The following is a 19782-nucleotide window of genomic DNA, read 5'->3' on the forward strand; positions in this document are numbered from 1 at the left end:
GTCACACGAGATCACTGACCGGATTTAGAGATCGACTCGGGATACGTACGTGTTTGGATACACTCGTAATTGGATACATTTCGAGATTGAATCGGAACAAGGAGTTTGCAAGCAACTTTTACAAAGGTAGATAGGTATTTAAACGATTGGATAACGGATAACTTTTCCAGATACTTCTCCATCATGGATTCTTTTATATATCGTTTCGAATTCATGGGAATCGAGAGTGATAAAAGAAGAAGGAATAAAAGAAATCGATCCAAATCTGATAATTGCGAAACGATTCCCCGGCATTATATTTCCTCTCGATAAAGTATTTTTTTTCTTCTATCGTGTAATATTGTTCCATTGTTTATACTTGTTTTTATTCGGATACATAAGGAAGTGGCACATCGACAGGTTGATAACAGGTTTATAGTAGACCGAGCTATCAGTGACCAAAAGTAATGATACATGTAGCTACAAGGCAAGAGATTGCAGCATTCGAGATAGTGGCTCGTGTTTTACCTTTCCCCCGAACTTTTAAAATTTAAAATAAAGAACGAAGATGCTTTTAAAGATTACCTACAAAAGTTTTTACAATAAAATATAAATTAGAACTATCTATAATAATTCTAAAAAAACTTGTTTCTTATCTTCTTGATTCTTCGATTAGATAGATTCTTTTTTAAGTCTCTCGACGTCTGTTTAATTTGAAAACGGAATAAAACTTGAGGTCAAGAAGGAGAGAGAAGGAAATTCATTTTCTTCCCCCCCCCCCCCCGCCCCGATTATGACGATTCAACGAAACTTCAACAACAGTCTCGATACCAAATAAAGCATCGAAAATTCGAGGGGAGCTGGAAACAATGGGAGCTTACAAATTGAGTGGGACGACCGATGTAACGTCACTGCGGTATCATCGTCTCTCGCGAGGTACCACCGACTCCTCCATTGTTCCCTCTTCCCGAGGAGGAGCACGGCGGAACTCGTGCCGATTTACTCGGGTGTAACGTCGATCTAAGCGATATCTCCTTTCTTGCCCCGGCCTTATATAACCCTCCCAGCCAACAGACGCGAGTGAAATGTAGCCACGACGCCTTCTGCGATCCGATCTGACGTTTACATAAGCTCGTCCTCGTCTCGTTTCTCCTTTTTTCCTTTTCGTTACTCCGCTTTGTATAAACATTCTCTTTCTCTCTCTCTCTTTTTTTCATATACGAAAGAGAGATAGATTAATGATTTGTATCAAGTAATCAATAAGTTTTCTTATAGAGATCCCATTACGAATCCACTTTTCTTCGCTAATCTATTCAATCAATGATCTCTGTCCAATTTTGTTAATTCAAGAAAGGAAAACCTGTTTTGCCGATTTTTAAAATTTCCATTTACACGATTCAAAAAAAGAAAAAAAGAGAACAAGTTTGAGAATCCACGTTGAAGATCGTGGACACGGAAGAATTCAATGACTCACCGTCGTCGGTGCGTTTTCTCTTGATGCTGTTGCCGTTCGGGTCCTGGTGGTGGGCCGGGATTCCCAGGATGCCGCTGATGCTGTAAGCGTTGGGAGCGGTCGCCGCCGGGTGACCCGCTGCCGTTGCAGGTGCATGGGCTATCACCGACACGGAACCACCTGATCCCGGCTGACCTTGCTGCTGACCTTGCTGCTGCTGCGCCTGCTGTTGTTGATGCGCGTGCTTCGCCTTCTCCGCCGCTTTGTTCCTCACGATTCTACGGACAATGCAAGCAAGCGTGCAGCCACCTGTGTGTGTATTGAGTTACTAGCCACAGTCATTAAAGGGTTCTCTGCGGTTTCGATCGAAAGTTTATCGGGATTAAACGGCGAGGGAATTCTTGGAAGGAAAAAATGGGAGAATAATCTTGATTGAGAGAGATTGTAATAAATCTTTAAACAATCCTCGATAAATATTACTTCAGAATCCCTTTACTATCAATTTCCATTGATATGAACGTTCATAATATATAATCAAACAATTTAAAGAGATTGTGTCGAAAATTTATTTATTTATTTCTCTAAAGAAATCGATTATTTGTTACTATTGTAACATCGGTGCATGAAACAACGGTGGTAGTAACGTGTCGTACGCCATTGTTCCGGACAGGGATGCCTCCACCTTCGATACAGAACGTGACTCTGCGGAACGGTCGCGTATCATAATCGCATCAAGGAGTCGGGCGGACATCAGCAGCCAGATACAAACGAAGCGCCTCCTCCCCGTATCCTCCCGAGCCGCCCTTCCGAGTCGGCCATCCGGCATCGTGCGCCGACTGCTTATTATCCGTGATATATTGTGCGTGCGGTTTCAATGGTCAGCCAGTCCTCCAACGGCCAGCCGGTTGATCAATTATCCCGGCGAATATTCACGGCACGGCTGGCTCGAGGAAGAAACTGGCGCGAAACTGGCCACCTCTGATCTCGACTACCTCTCTCCTTTCGGGATTTGGAGATTAGATAAATATAATTTCGATGTTTATAGTATATACTCAAAGTTTATACAAGTGTCTTAATTAATTTCAAGTACGCTTTTCTTTCTCCAATGTTTTGAATACTTTATGAAAAGTGTATAAGGAATTTCATGGATGGAGAATGAAATGGTTGGGCATTTCCCATTTGGTGATGGACGAACGCGTAATGGATCGACATTAAGTCGTTTCGTTTCTGGCGTGGATGTGTTTGTGGGCTAGGTAATCGTGGGGGTGCGAGCTACGGCGATCAATCAGATGACACCTGTTGCCCGATCTCCCTGGCTCGTTCGCCACCTTCGCCAATTCGCAACAATTAGCAACGATCCTTATCAGGGTTAGACTCTGGGGTGACGCCTCGTGGTGTCCTGACGCCAATACCCTGTGTAATTCGTATCAACCGTCGCACAATTCGACGATATATAAAAACTTGAGATTCTATCCTCATTAATTCGTTAGAATTAAAATTTTCAATATTTTCCAATATTAAATCGTTTCGTTAATCATCGGCCCAACCAAAATTCTCAACTGTTCTTTCCTTTCCCCTCTCCTGCCCAGCTCCTTTCCTTCCTCCACACCGTGAAGCATCGTGAAAGGAGGAATGGCCGCCGTTGCGCCACACCCGCCACTCGCTTTAATTACCGAAACGCGGGGAGGACTTTGATCGGCCGACCAAGTCGGCAAGATCGCCGGCAACGCCGCGAAACGCGCGTTAAAACGCGTGGCGAGACGGTATTATATCGGGTACGTGTAATGAGCGCGATCGACGATCTAATAAGCATCGGCAAAACAGGTGCAGATTTTATCGCGCGTGCACAGATGGTGCGAACACACGTTGCCCACACGCCGCGTTTCGAGTAAAACGCCGGGCTGTTTTTCGCACACGCTTTCGTATGCGTCTTTCTAATTAGCATCGCGTTCAGCCACGCTTTTCCCTCGGTTTATCGATGCATTTGTAAGTATCAACGACCGTTAACGTTTCTCGCGCACGATTTACGTAACATCTCGGGGAATTTATTTCGCAAAGCGTATGGATTCGTGCTCTAGAGATAGAAGATCGAGGAGGATCTCACTCGTTCATCGATTGGACGATAATAAATCGTATCTTTGATAGTTTTCTTCTAGAATGTCATCTCTCAATTCGTTTTTCCCTGTATTTTAATTATTAAGACCCGTGAGAATCGATCTCACAGGACACAGTTTCCCCGTAAAATTTTGAATAATCTTTCCTTCCAGAGTGGCTTTTCTGCGGCCCTATTTTCCGGAGGAGAAAGAGGGTGAAACTCTCTCTCGCCGCTGGAAAATCACATGGCGGTTTCCATTCACGAGGGGGATGGAAGTGTACCAGGCCAATCGTTCGCGATGCCTGGCAAGGAGGGATCTCCCTCCCTGTCCGCGGTGTTTCTCCCCTTCCCTCTCTCACGACGACGTCTTGGAGAGAGAGAGAGAGAGCGGAGGTGGCGCCTGGAGGAGGAAGGCCGAGCAGAGTTATGAGGGTAGATCGTGTCGAGGGTGCCACGTGGGAAGAAGCTATGCCTCCCCTGGCGCCATCAGATCGTTCCCCAACGGCCACTCCTCGACTAAACTGCTCCTCGGCTATCCGCCTCTCCAAGTGCCACCGCGAGCTCAACTTTTCTCTCCTCCCCCGAACAACGTTTAAATCACGTTTCGACAAACAAATTAAATGGCTCGTTCCGTGGACGACCATCATCATCTCGCTCTCTGACGATGATGAAATATTTCTCTAATATTTATATTCCCACATAGAAAAAAATGAACAGTCGTATTAAACCAGGTCACAATTTGGAACCAACTAATTCATCGCATTGCAATTGTTCACATTGTTTACATTCGAACCCCATAAAATGGATCGTCATGGATCGTACGAAGCATATAATACTTTAAGAAGCTTCCTTCGATCGCCCACCTTCTCGGCGAGTAAAATTCGCGGAGGGTAGGGAGGAGAGAATAGTCGGGTAGGAGGAAGAAGAGGAGGAGGAGGAGGAGGTTCAGCCGTTGCCACGGCTCTGGAACCACAAACTTTAATGTTGGCATTACTTTTATGCGCGACTTTATGCCAAGTATCCCATCAAATATATGACCCAAGCTCCTGCACGCTTCCCGGGGGAGGGAGCGAGTACTACCTTCGCTGAAACCTTCGCATCCCCCTCCCTCGCCCTATATTCGCCCCCTCCCCCCGTTTCCACGCGCGGCTAAATTATTGCGAATAAAACTTTATACTCAAATTACCTCTACGCCAACTTTATCGCATTTCACCCGGTAAACCCGCCACCCCTCTGACAGTTCTCCTCCCTCTCTCGAATCACCTCGCCCTCCATGGACTTAAATTTTCCACCGAAGGTTAATTTCTACGGATTAAATATCTATCGTCCTGTCGAAACTTTTTTCTTTCCTTTCTTTTTTTTCTTTTTTTTTATGTCCTCGAGATTAACCCTCGATAAGATCGATAAGCGAAGTTGGAGTTTTCGAAGAGTTGCGAAAAAAAAGAGAAATATATTGCTATCAAATGTAATAGATTGATAAGAAAAAACGATATATTATTCGTCGAGATCAAGCGAGTAAATTCGCGTTAACACGACTGAAAACGTCCCATTATATTCGTGTATTCTCCTCGAGAGATTTCGAGGATTTACCAGTCTCTTTCGGGGGCAGATGCTTCGAGGACGGATCCTCCCCTTTCTCTTTAACCCGAAGTCAAGAAAAGAGAACGTTGGAACCTTTGGAGTGAATATATATATATATAGAGAAAGAGAGAGGGAGAGCTATTTCGTCGAGCTGTAGACACAATACGGGACTCGCTCCACGGCCATTGTACGCCCTTCAGAGGCGCACAATGGCTGGAAAAGGTGTATCCTGATATTCCACCACCTCTCTCGAGGCTGGTAATGTAGCCCGGGAGCGTGCTGTACTTGCCTCTTCCCTGGTGTGATTCTTGAACAAAAGCCACGGTGGAGGAAGCAACGGAGAGAGGAGGAGGAGGTTCTCCCTCCGCCAGTGTTATCTTTCGCGGCCGGGTTAATTATTTTTCCCTCCCTTGCCGCGATCACGACATACGTTTCACAATTTATCTCTTAATTCTCCCTTGATTTTTTTAAACATCAAAATCTCGTCCAACACCGAACGAAAGCCAAAGATCGATGTTCTAAATTCAATATAATAAAATCCAGGTAAAAATCTTCGACGACAAGAATCTAACCAACGAAGAAATAACAATCTCGTCGATACGTGTATATATACTCACACTAATCGAAGAAGGATCGTATGAATGGCGCATTCCCGACGCCCAAGGGTGTGTCGCGTCCACGCGGTAGGAAGTCAGGTATAGGTTGGATTAAAGCACTGGTGGTAGTAGTCAGTTTGATGAAGTGTTCCCTTTGCACGGGGACGAGTATATTATTATATCCGGGGACGTGGCTCGCATTGTCAAACGGCAGCTGCCCGTACACACAACTATATTAACCGTGACATCCCACGGCCGCTACACGAATACATCTATTTCTATCTCTACGCTCGCGTATCGGTTAGAAGAGTGCGGATAAAAGCGTGTTTGCGTGTTTGTTTGCGATGGCTGGCGTACGAGCAACAAAAGGTTTCGCGTCTCTCCTCCTCTCCACGACAATGATACGAGGCGAGTCAACAGTCAACCGAGAGGATCCTCCAATGGATCGCACAATGTTGCACGCGATTTATAATATATCGCCTCGGTACGACACCTCTCCCCCCCTTCTAGCGAACACACTAGCGAAGAGGGTCTATCTAGAAGCCATTATGCGATCTCGAGGGCGAGAGATTTATGCGAGAGAGAAACGATCCCGGCCGAGAGGATCTCGTTACGGAGTTGTCGATCCTTCAAATTCTTCCGGCCATTTGCATCTTGATGCAAATTTTAAGCTTCGCGTTATTCTCCACCGTATCGAAAACGTAAAAGGAACCCTTAAGATTTCTGTCTCTTTCGTCACGCTTTAACGTCTGTTTTTCCTTCTTTATTAGAATCCATTCCTTGTTACAATATATAAAATTCTATTATTCGATTGAAAATTCACTTATTGAAATACACGATGCGATATCTTTGAAATATTTAATCGATGTAATATTTCTTTCAGAATCAGAATTATTCAGATTGATTAAATGGAATAATTTCGGAGAGCATATCGCGTAGAACGATCAGATGAATCTCGTAGATTTGAGGGTGGCAGAGTGACGTCGCCATTTTGTGCCACGCTCGATTACTGGGCATATCATGGCGGGCAATAATATTCGATTAAACTTCTCCGTGATTACTTCATTGGAGATAGCCGATTAATCTTCGAATATTCGATGGTTCATTAGCTGTCAATCATCGGGCGTCATCAGTTTATTAAACGGCTGTATCCGCGAGTCATCGCACAAATTCCGTCCCTTCCCTCGTTTCGCGATCGAATCTACCCGTTTCCATTAAATCATCTTCGAAATCTGTCCGATTTCCTGAATTTCATTTCCTCGTCATTCAAATTTTCTTTCAAAGAACGGCCACAAATCATTTCCTTTCAAATGTATCTCGATGAAATTGTACGAAAGAAGACACGAGGAATTTTCATCTTTGAACAAATTCTAATCATTCAGAATAAATAAGAAATATCGGATGGGTAATGTGCTTCTCATGGACAAAGCGTTTTGACTGGTGCACCGGCCGAATAACTCCGGTATCCCAGCACTCGGCAAAGAACAAAAGCATTATGGGACGGCAGAGTAGGCGGCCATCCGGTTTCATTGCGGTTCCGTCTGTCCTCTGACGTTTCCACGGCAACCTGGATTGCGTATCTCGGCCTGGGTCCTCTCCTTGTTGTTGTGGTCGTGGCCGTCGTCATCGACGTTCAACCCCTGAATTCCTCCCTCCCTCTCTTTTCCTCCCTCCCTCCCTGCACAGCATCGTTTCGACGCCGGGGAGTATATACCGTAATTGTAACTTCATTTGAGGCTAATTTCGACCGAGGGGGTATGATGAAACGCGGTAATAATTGCGTTATCCAGACAAAGGACGGTTATGGATACGCGCCGCCGCAGCTCTCGACGTGTACCATCATCCCCTAGGTAGGATCCTCGAGGTCCAACCCCGAGGGTGCTCCCTCGCTTTACGTAGGAGGGGTCTCTCTATCTATCCGCGCTCTGCAAATATGGCTGCTTTAACGAAACTTCACCCGTTGCACCCATATTGTCTCTCCTTCCGGCCTGCATCCGCCTCTCACCTTTAATTCCATCCCTCGAAAGAAATCAAATCTTTTTCTTCTAATCTCTTCAGGAAGAGAAGAAGAAAAAATTATAATCCTTTTCCACAAAATAGACGATTTCACGAAGAAGGGGTTGTCCTTTCCGCGAAGTCGATGGAATGGTAAATAAGGGAGCCGAGGTGGGCAGGCAGTTTATTTATGGGGATGTAATTTAATAAGCGAAAGATGAACAGGGAGATACCGGTGACGCGGAGCGGAAAGTCGAAAGTGGCATGAAAGTAGCAGCCATTCCCATTGGCCGCCCCTCTCGTCTCTCTCTCTCTGTCTCTCTGATGGTATTCGGCCATATGGCTCTCCTTTTGGAGTTTTTCGGGGTGCGAAATGATATGGAAGTAATGGAGAGAAGCGTGAAAGCAGCGAGGTCCTCCACGGGAGATTGACCCGGCGCGATAGCGGAAAAAGGAGAGCGCGCCGTTTCGCGATGACAGATTGATACAATTCCATCGAGAGATTCCGGCCGACAGATTTCCTACCAACTGTTGTTGCCTTCCATGCTCATTACGTCGAATTAATGGTGCGCGGGGGGTGGGGGCGATGATGAATCGGACGCGATTTGAAAGATTCACTTTTCAACCTGTTGGGAATCCCTCCTGTTAAACAGAAAAATATATACTTTCCTTCAATTCGATCAGCAAAAAGTATTTCCTTATATATTATCGATTATAAGAAAATCGAGAAAAAGAAAATATTCTTTTCGATCGAAATATAAAGAAGAAGAAGAAGAAGAAACACGAGTTTTAAAAATTCGCTCGACGATTATAAATTCATTCGAGAAAAAAAAAAATATTATTTTTGATCGAAATATAAAGAAGAAGAAGAAGAAACACGAGTTTTAAAAATTTGCTCGATTGGCGATTATAAATTCATTCGAGAGAAAGAAAAAATTCTTTTCGATCGAAATATAAAGAAGAAGAAGAAGAAGAAGAAACACAAGTTTTAAAAATTCGCTCAAACGAGAACTGATCGATTATAAATTCATTCGAGAGAAAGAAAAAATTCTTTTCGATCGAAATATAAATATGAAGAAGAAATACGAGGATCCAGGTTTAAAAATTCGCTCGAACGAAGAGAACTGATCGATTATAATGATTATAAATTCATTTTAGAGAGAAAAAAAAAATTCTTTTCGATCGAAAGAAGCACATCCATTTAAAAATTCGCTCGAACGAAGAGAACTGATCGATTATAAATTCATTTTAGAGAGGAAGAAAAAATTCTTTTCGATCGAAATACGAAGAAGGTACATCCAGTTTTAAAAATTCGCTCGAACGAAGAGAACTGATCGATTATAAATTCATTTTAGAGAGGAAGAAAAAATTCTTTTCGATCGAAAGAAGCACATCCAGCTTTAAAAATTCGAACCGATCGGTTGGCAGTTAGCAGGTTAAGAGGAGTACAGGAGGAGAAAGAAAAGGACCCGCGGTTGGAAGAAAACAGGAAGTCGAGGGAGGCATCCTATCGACTAAGGTCGAGGAAGCCGCAGAAGAAAGGGCGAGAGCGCGAGGCACACGCGAGGCCGTGACGTCTACGGGGGTTGCGTCGGAGGAAACGGAGGAAGAAGGAGGCTGTGGAAGCCGGCGTAAAGCCCTCGGGCGAACCTCGCTCCTTATCGATCTGCCCCTGAGACTTCCTCCCTGAAAGGAGGAAGGCGTTCTTCGGGGGGGAGGAGGAAAAGTGAACGAAGGAGGGAGAGAGAGAGAGAGAGGCTATGTGTGCGCAATGATAGAGCCTCGACCGAGAGCCGGCTACTCGAGCGTGACTCCGCAGCCCGTACCCCGAAGCCTATCAATATTTCCTCCCGAAAATCCGCCGTGGTACCATCGCAGCCATTTCTCTCTTCTCCCTTCTTTCCTTCTCCTCTTCTGACCGTGCATCAAAAACAACGGAGGCCAAGTTTTCTCAAATCTTCTTCTCAAACGAAGAGAAGAATCCTTTTCGATTCTTTTTCGATTCTTCCGGATAAAAATAGGCGAATTTTTTTTAATAAAATAGAGAAGAGAGAAGAAAATGGAGAAGATTTTTAAACGGATAAAAATAGGCGAATTTTTTTTAAATAAAATAGAGAAAAGAGAATGGAGAAGATTTTTAAAGTTACGTTATAATTGGCTCGGTTAAAGAAGATGTTGAAGAGAGGAAGGAGAGAAAAATTGGCGGGATTAAAGAGCAACAAACGAGAAAAGAAAAGGAAAGAAGCGAAATATGGTCGATTCAGCAAAGTGGGGGAGAACTCGCTCGAACAGTCACTGTCCCAATCTTGGCCGCGTTTTTCGCTTGTTTTCCCTCGATACTACTCACGGGATATATATATATATATCTGTTATTTTTCGCGAAAGCCACTCCATTATTTCGCTCTCCTCGGTTTTTTACCGTCTGGCCACCAACCTTTCCCTCCTCCCTCCGTGTCTCCGGCTCGCGGCGGCCGGTCTCATTTCGAAGTGCCCCGGCAAAAGCAGGACAATACATTATATTAGCCGTATCATTATTTCTCCGTACGAAAGCTAGCTCGAAGCTAGAAAAACCGAGACACGCTCGTAATGGGAGAAATCCCGGCCCGGAGTGCCGCCTCCGTCCGAGAGAAATCTCGATTGCGTGCGTTCCTTTTTTCACCAACTGCGAATCGAATCTTTGATTTTTCGCGAGCTTTCATCGATCAACTCCTCTCGAAATAATCTAAAATATATCCATTTAGATATCTAAATATCTATTAATATCAATTTTTTCAACCGGATATCGGAATATCTCCATTACGTAGGATAAGGTAACTTTGTCTTTCCTCAAAAGTGTTATCGATTTTTTGCCTAGGATCGATTTTCACGAGGCGGCCAGCATCCATTGCTCGGCAACCGGAAATACATTTACCCACACGTAAATGGGGGCGGAAGGTTGCGGGCTCGTGGTGAGCGTACGTGAGTGGGTGGAGGGGGAGGGCAGGTCGAGATAGGATAGGACGCATGTAGGATATCGTGGCGAGGTAAAGGTATCCGCGGGCTAAGTTTTTCCACCCGATCTGCTCTCCGGATTCAGATCAATACCCACCCGCCATCTGGGCCTTGGTGGTGCGGGGACACGGAGGATAAGGAGGGAAAGAGGTTGGAGATGGAGAGAAGTTGAGGGAGAGGAAGGTGGAGGAGACGGTCGAGCAACAAGCCACCGCCGCACCCTCCTCCCCGCAATCCTGGAACACGTCGAAAACCTCGGCCAGAAAGCGATTCCTGTACCTACATACGCCCACGTTTCACGCTGCCGTGGCCAGATCGTGAAACTATCGACGTCGATCCGCAACGAGGGAAATGGGAAATATTGCGCGCGAACCAAGAAGTCACCGGCCCGCTTTCCTTTTCATCCTTTCGAATTGTTGCGAAAACTATGCGGCAGAATAACTATGTTTTAACGAAATTCATTTTCGAGACCTCTCAGAATCTATCACGTATTATGATTATTTGCGATCGAGAGTGTACGAAATAGCAATCGAAGAAAATAATGGAAAATATTCCACTGGGTATCTCGAACACAGTCTCGAATCGAATCACGATTTAAAAATACACGATTTTGTTCAGATCGACGCGTTAAAAATAGAAAAAAGTAATCCTCTTTAATCCTAGAAAATTCTTCAACGATTTAAACTCTCTCTCTTCAGGTTGCGGAGGAGCGGAGGTTAATTTGCGTGCGTTTCCATCAACGGCCGTGGCCGCCGGAAATCGCGTTAGTGGATTTCACTTGCGCCAACCAATTCGATCCGCATTACGCTCGATTACATTATCACAGCCCTCGCGGCGTGGATCGAAAGTAAAGGGGAGACAGAGAGTGAGGAAAGGGATGAAACAGGGAGCGAGATAAGGTCTTAAGTAGCGACTGATTAAATCTCGGGACATATGTGTGCCGATCAATGGTACCCCAGTGGTCTCCTTTCCCATTTTCCATTCCCTATCTCCATCCATCTCCCTTCCTCCTCCTCCTCCTCCTTCTTCTCCTCCTCCTCCAACCAGGTTTTTCGTTGCGCGAGAAAAAGGGGATCCCTCCACTCGGTTCAGTTCAGCGCGGTGCTGATACGCTGTAATACCGTCCCACGGGGGCCCGGCTCCCCCTTTTCACCCACTGGATACTCTCGTGTTTCCTGGCCACGCCACCACCCCGTTCCATCGAAAGCTCGGGCTACGTAAAAACACTTGAATTAATCGGCCCCCTCCCCCTCCATTCCCGGAGGAACCTGCGAAAGGTCAATAGGATCGGGGTGCGCTTATCTCGATTCCGAGGGAGGGGATGATTGTTGCTCGTCTCGTCGGATAACTAATCGGTCCCATTGGCGATCGGGCATATGCTGTTCGCGCCCCCTTTCTTCTTCGCGATAAAATTTCTTCGATTGCTGTGAACGGGGTGAGGGGATTGTACTTGGTTAAACGATTGATGAAACGTTTGGATATCGTATCTTTTAAAATATAATCAATTATAATATTTTATATCGTATCTATTAAAATTTATAGCATAATATATTGAAATTGTAATATGTGGAATAGGAAGTATAATTTTTAAAGATATACAAAGACGATTATTTTGATATTATAATTGAAGTGATAATTTGGAAATTATATACCTACATATATACCCCTTCTCTCTTTTTTTTTGTATAAATTTTATTTAACACTATCTTGTTACTTGTTAATTTTCAACAATCAAAGCGAGAAATCGACTACAATTTTTATTATAATACATAAAATTTGCATTGAATAACTTGTTGCTTGTTTTTATTTTTTTTTAATAGTGATTTCTTTTAGTCGTTTTAATAGGATTGATTTGAGAACGCTCTGATGCAATTGAATAATTGCCAACAGATTTAATAACATCCTTTCAAAAGAGCACATTTATATTTTTTTCATAAACAGCGTTATAAATATTAAATATTGTTCAGAATTTTTAACGAGATAAAAATACAATTTTTTATTTTATTAAAACGCGATTAATTAATATGATTAGTACTCACCGGTTGATCGAGGAGACGGATGGCACGTTGTCCTGCGAGCAAATGCCTTCCGCGAGCAATCGGTCCCTGATCTCCCACGCAAACATAGTCGGATTGTCCCTCTTGTAATTAGCGATCGCTTCCACGACCGGTGGCGTCGCTACCTTCGGCTTCGAGCCGCCTATAACCCCGGCCTTGAAGCTACCAGTTTCGTAATACCTGCGAATAAAAAAGAAAAAAAGAAACCGATAAATCGATATCAACTACACAAACTGTATCGCTTCCAGATATGATATGCCAAATAATATAATAAGGTTCGACACTTTGTTCAAAGATACATCTACGAGTTTAAAAGCATCGTTGCTTATAATAATCGATGTATATCTCTCCAGTATAAATTTCAATTAATAAAAACTTCTATAACATTGTGTATTCCTCTAAAATTTCAAACATCTTAAAAGATCTTTTACAATTTTAATTATTTGTTTTAATCATTGTCTTGGAAACGACTGGTCCACTCTTTTCCCTCTTCTCCCTCCTCCTCGAACGGGATGAAAAGGGATGAAAAGAGAGAGAGGGAGGAACACAGGGAACGATCGTTTTTCCCGCGACGTGCGGCCAACGTCGGAATAACGAATCGCCGTCCAGCGACGCGTCAACGACCGGCTGTTTTAAAACAAACGGCTTCTACCTCCACCCCCTTCCCTCTCCTTTCCCTCCCTCTCTCCACTCCCTCCCTCCCTCCCTCCCTGCGCCTCTTCCATCCCCCTCTCCCCGTCGCGTGTATGCGCGCGCGATGGCCAATCGCGATTGGCGGGCCGCCGTGAACGCGCCCTTTGTGCCTAATTAGTTAAATAATATCTTCGCTGGTGCTTAAATTCAATTACGGCAGAAAGCCCGCAATAATGGTCCGCTTGTGGGCCGCCTTGATGGATGTGGGTCCGCCGCCGGCGTCGACTCATGCCCGCTTCGACTACGCGGCCAATTTTCCCTCCCCTCTCCTCTCTATCTATCCTATCTCTTCTATCCCATATACACGTAGGTGTATATACGCGTTGATCCTTCTCTTCGGGGGGAAAAATTGTCGAGGGGGATTTTCTTTTCGGATCGTAGTTTCGCCGGGAATCTTGAACACGACGAATACACTCGGCGCCATTCGAAGAAGACGGGTTGATCGTGAGAAGCCGATTCAAACCGGTTCGAATTGTCGTTGCCAATTGTCGAAGGAAATTAAGGGAAGAAATTTGGAGAAATCGAGGAATCCGATTATTTTGGAAAGAATTTATTTATTTAGAAAGAAATTGTAAAGAAATTGCTGAGAATTTATTGAAAAATGAGTTACTATCATCTTCCTTATGACAGATTTGAGTCTGATTATGAGTCAGTCTTTCTTTCGATGCCGAGGATAATGGAGACTCGTTAAAATTGGATATCGATCAATTTATCTATAAATTGTAATTCGCTGGGTGCAATATTGGGGAAGGAAAAAAAGAAAAGAGAAAACGAGTTCACTGGTGAACCTGTTACAGTGGAAAGATCCGTGGGAGGGTTCCTTTAAACGATTCGAGGGGGGGTCGAAATTATTACGATTATATCTGGCGTAAAACCCCATTCCCTCCGCTCCACATGGCGGTGTTTCACCCGTTCGCTTCGCTTTGTTCCCCGCCCCTACGTCCCACCGTGAAATGCCCATTACGTCGTGCGATTTTTTTTCTTCCTTTCCTTTTTAAATCGACCCTTTCACCCCTCCTGTATTAATTTCGATTTTGGACCCGTGCCTCGATAGACCGTGAATTTTACGAATTTTTATGGAATGGTTAGCTTAGAAAAATTTAACGAGTTTTCGAGAAGCTTTCGAGGAAGCTATAATTGAGAAAGGGAATAATTGTTTGATCCAACGCTTCTAATTTCAATTCCTTGATAATTATTATTCGAGTTTCTACCACGCTTTTATATTAATTGTTGTATAATGTATCTGAGTAATGATATAATGAAAGAGTAATGTGTCAGAAATTGTTTCAATTCCATCGGATTGTCTGCTGTCAGCAATTGAAATGATAAATGATAAATGATATGATAAATATTTAAACGTTTCAAAATTCTTATAGATATACTCTTCGAATTATCGAAGATATAGAATTAGAAAGAATCTTCTCGTGAGATTCCAAACAAAATTCTAATAAAATAATTAATTTAATCCACCGAAACGTGTTAAAATTACGGTGATTTCTATAATTTCTATAAATGTACGTAAAAGTTGTAGAACAACTGAATCGGGATCTGAAAACGTGTTAAAATTACGGCGATTTCTATAATTTCTATAAATGAATACATAAAAGTTGCAGAACAACTGAACCGGGATCTGAAAAGGTGGTTTCGCGCATCCGCCGCGTTAGACAACGTTTCCTCGCGAAACGAGGTGTGTCGCAAACTTTTCAACGCCGTCTCCGTGAACCTTCGCCCGCCACTTCCGTTTCGTTTGTACGTGTACGCGGAAATCGTCACGATTCCTCGAAGAACAGGCGTCGCGACGTATCAGTGGCGCGTGACTGCGTAAAGCCTGGCCGTTAACAGCGTCTCAGTCGCCGTTTTCACCCCGCAGTTTTCGCTGGAAGAAGTGACTGTAAAATCTGCACCTTGTAAAATTGTGCGCAACTGTGTCTTCGAACCGGTGGGAAGTTAAACTTAAACCGTGGAACGAAACGTTCCTTGTTTAGGGACGAGTAATATTTCGACGATTTCCAACGATCCGTTGTTGTACGAAGTAATTTCGAGCGTTATTTAGACATTAATTTTATTTAGAATTTTATTTTACTGTTATTTAGAAATTAATAATACGAGAGTAAGAAAGATACGATTTCTAATGATTGATTGTACGAAGTAATTTTGAATATTATTTAGAAATTAAAAAAGAGAGTAAGAAATGTAAATTTAAAGCGTGGAATAAAACGATTATTGTTTAAGGATGAGTCAAGTAATATTTTGACGATTTCCAACGATCCTTGTACGAAGTAATTTCGAGTGTTATTTAAAAATTACTTTTATTTAGAATTTTATTTAATTATTATTTAGAATTTTATTTTAGAAATTAAGAGTATTCGAGTGTTATTTAGAAATTAAAAACAAGAGTAAGAAAGGTACGATTTCTAACGATTGATTGTAATTTTGAGTATTATTTAGAAATTAAAAAGAGAGTAAGAAAGCTAAAATTAAACCGTGGAATAAAATTCTTCTTATTCTTGTTTAGGGACGAGTCGAGTAATATTTCGACGATTTCTAACGATGAAGCGAATCGTATAGAATAATTTCGAGTATTATTTAGAAATTAAAAACGACAGTAAGAAAAGTATGATTTCTAATTATGCGTTGATTGTTATTTAAAAATTAAAAACGAGAGTAAGAAAGATACGATTTCTAACGATGCGTTGATCTTTATTTAAAAATTAAAAAAGAGAGTAAGAAGGATACGATTTCTAACGATTGATTGTACAAAGTAATTTCGAGTATTATTTAAAAAAAAAAATTACTTTTATTTAGAATTTTATTTTAGAAATTAAGAGTGTTCGAGTGTTATTTAGAAATTAAAAAGAGAGTAAGAAAGCTAAAATTAAACCGTGGAATAAAATTCTTCTTATTCTTGTTTAAGGACAAGTCGAGTAATATTTCGATGATTTTTAACGATGCAGCGAATCTATGATTTAGAAATTAAAAAGAGAGTAAGAAAAGTAAATTTAAACCGTGGAATAAAACGATTCTTGTTTAGGGACACGACGAGTCGAATATTTCGACGATTTCTAACGATAAATCGTATAAAATAATTTCGAGTGTTATTTAGAAATTAAAAACGATAGTAAGAAAGGTTTTTTTTAGAAAAGTTTCTCAGAGAGAGTGATTTAACTTGCACGCTTCGAATAATTTTTAAATTATAATGAAAAATTGCATCAAGGATTGTTATCAAGGATCATTTCAAAATTTTGTTCCTTTAAAATAATCGGCTAATAATTTCGAATAATCATAAAACGGATTTTTATCCTCGAACTTTTAATTAGAAAATTACGTAACTTCTTTTATCCATCGCGAAATAATACATTCCATCAGAAAAATGCAAATTTCGTTCGATGCTTTCTAAATTTTAAATCAAAGCAAAAAGCGAGAGGTAAAGGGAAAGGTAGGCAATAATGGTTGCTCCATCTTTCGATTTAATTTATTTCCCTACCCGATTTTGAATAAATTGATTTGGAAACCGGTTGCAAAACAATCGTTGAGCCGACATTTTCTTTTCCTGGTTTGATTAACGCGTTAACCGACTTTATTCGATCGCCCGATAAATCCACTGAAAAATAAGTCGATATACCATCGTTAATACACCTGTTAATCTATGCTCACAACACTATTAATATCGTTATACGCGATAAATCGGGCATTTGATTTGAAAATCGTCCAAAATCGGATTTACCGCGGCCAATTTTCTCCGAATGAATTTCGTTAATTAATTTTCCACGCGAGCATCTACGCTATAACGATCCGTTCGAAAAACGATCGTTTCCTCAAATCCTCTTTCCGATTCTTCCAATACGGTTCTTCCAACGTTAAAGTACCTCTCCAGAGAAAGAGGTTACATCTTTGAATTGCAAATCGAAAGCGAATCTATCTTCGAAACGAAAGATCCAACTTTTGAGCTCTCATTTTACCAAGAAATTTATCATACATTCGAGAAGAATATATATATACCTTCTTAATTACCCTCTTGAAAAATATTTACCAAAATCCAAAAGGTTAGATAACGAGATGCACCCGCTGTAATAAACTTAAATTCGATTCGCATCGCGTAAGAAGAAAAAATATAAGGGAAAATCCAAGGGACGGTAACTCGAGAAGCAGTAAAGTAGTAAATAATCCAGCCTATTGTGCGTACACATATATGATATATAACACACACACATATATTTATATACATATATATATATATATATATATATGTACACATGAAAGAGGTATATGCGAGAATGATATTCCAGCTGTGGGGACGTATGACATTCGGGCCATCAAAACGGCACGAGGCCACCCGTTATGTAACGCGGGGCGGAGGGTGGAAAAAACATGGAAACCGCATATCGTCGCACCCGCTGGCAACCCCCACCGCGGCCGGAAGAGGGGTGGTTCCTTCCTTCCGGCGTCGCAATTTCGTCCCCGGCTTCGTCCGCCTCGTGGTCCTAACACCGTCTTTAATTAAATCACTCTACTTTTTTCCTCCCCCCCCTTCACTTCTCTTTTCCTTGGCCACTTGGAACTTGGAAGCGCGGAAATTACGGCGTTATCGACGAGTTATACACTCCCTTCTCCACATATATATACTTTGATTGATAAAGGATTTTGTTTGAAAATAAAAGTGTCTCTTTCTTTTCAAATATGGATTCTTAAGTATTTACCGATTCTTCGTTACACTCTTGATTCTTTCTAAACCTGAATAATAATAATAATAATCCAAAAAAAAAAACAAATCTTCGAGCTACAGAAAGAAACTCTTAAACTCAATTAAAAGGATCGAGCGATCCTTGGACCGTTTCCAATTAAACCCAATTAATTTGCAACCGGATGAAACCGGATCACGGAGGATCGAGGAATCGTATCGCGCGCGGTAATAACAAATCGAGTCGATCGAAATCGAGGCGGAAGGGAAAGGAAAAGAGGAGGGCAAAAAGCAAAAGTGTGGTGCGGTTGTAACGGATACGGGCGGGATTGTGCCGGGCGGTACTCACCTCGACAGTATCTTGGATACACAGCCGTGAGATACCCTGAGTTGTCTGGAAATGTCGCACGGTCGGACGCCGCTGTGCGCCAGCTCGACGATCCTCTGCCTCACTACATCCGGTAGGGGCCTTCCGTTCACGAAGACGCCGCCGAGCTGGTTAACTCCGCCGTGGCCTGGAAAATGGAAATCGATAATGCATTAGCCGAGAAAGGGGGGGGACACGACGACCAACGCGGGGCCGTCTTCTTTCCACCAGAAGAACCATCGTTCCCCGATCGTTTCGATTTATAATACCTTCCTCGTCAGAGATACACCAATTCTCGATCTTGCATCGAGAGATGGAGAGAAGGAGAGGAGAGGTTTCTCGGGATGCAAGGTTTGGAAAGAGAGTAGAGATCGGAGGACGTGCAAATTTTCTTCTCTTAAGAGTTTTTTTTTTCTATATAATAAGATATTTAAAGAATTTTCGTTTCGATTCAAAAATCTCTTATCGAATGATCGATTTTTCGAATTTTAACTTGGAACGCGACGATCGAGAAGGAATGAAGTTTCGTAGAAGATTAAATTGAGATTGGCAAGGCTTCAGAAATTCGGTATAAATAAAAAATAGATGAAATATATATAAATAAGAATCTACTTTAAACTTATCTTCAATCTACTACGTACTTCTACATTCTTCGTATAGTAAACGAGATTATAAATCCCGTAAAAGAAAATGGTTACAAAAACAATTACAATCTTACAATGGATACATCATATCTTTCAGAAAATCAAGCAAATCGTGAATAACAATATAATGGAATTATTCCAAGACAAGACTCTCCCTTTTTAATTCATCTTTTATTCTCGAAAATGTATTTCTTTCCCCTCCTCTTTGGACGAGGCGCATTCGCCAATAATGAAAGCAACGTGTTCCAGATCATTCGATTTTCCATCCCGCGCCTCAACTCCACTACGACTTTATTTTCGCGCGCATTACGACCACCTAACGCGCCAACTTCCATCTAATATCGTAAATGGAGAAGAGAGGGGTCGAGTTTCCTCTGCTGGACCGCGACATATGTCCCCGTGTACGTGCCAGTGCACCGATGATTCGATCATCATTCGTTTCAACCCCTCCTCCGCCAACCAACTTGAGGAACACTCTCATCCCTTCGCTTTCCCTCCTTATTTTTACCCGGTTAATCGACTTCTTCTCCATCTTTTTTCTCCTCCTCTTCTTCTTCTTCTTTCAACTCTCAGAGAGGAGAGATTTTAACGCGCTCCAGTAACGCAGCCGGGTATAATAAGATCTGATACGAATCTTCTTGTTGCCCGTTCAG

The 19782-nt window shown here is 42.3% G+C and overlaps 1 protein-coding gene and 1 long non-coding RNA gene across 10 annotated transcripts in view; one reads left to right on the top strand and one right to left on the bottom strand.

Moving 5' to 3' along the window:
- Positions 1-19782, top strand: part of LOC113218725 — a 53311-nt gene that overhangs the window by 11129 nt on the left and 22400 nt on the right. The window lies entirely within an intron of this gene.
- The window catches only part of LOC726761 (paired box protein Pax-5), a 142289-nt gene that overhangs the window by 7901 nt on the left and 114606 nt on the right, over positions 1-19782 (bottom strand). For all 9 annotated transcript variants that reach the window (XM_026440168.1, XM_026440173.1, XM_026440170.1 and 6 more), the window contains 3 exons: positions 18468-18633; positions 12730-12927; positions 1454-1710 (listed from right to left, as the gene is read on the bottom strand). In XM_026440168.1, coding sequence (XP_026295953.1) covers positions 1454-1710; positions 12730-12927; positions 18468-18633 — 621 coding nt within the window. The remainder of the gene's footprint in view (positions 1-1453; positions 1711-12729; positions 12928-18467; positions 18634-19782) is intronic.

The sequence above is a fragment of the Apis mellifera genome, linkage group LG4 (assembly GCF_003254395.2).
Source record: "Apis mellifera strain DH4 linkage group LG4, Amel_HAv3.1, whole genome shotgun sequence".
Lineage (NCBI taxonomy): Eukaryota > Metazoa > Arthropoda > Insecta > Hymenoptera > Apidae > Apis > Apis mellifera.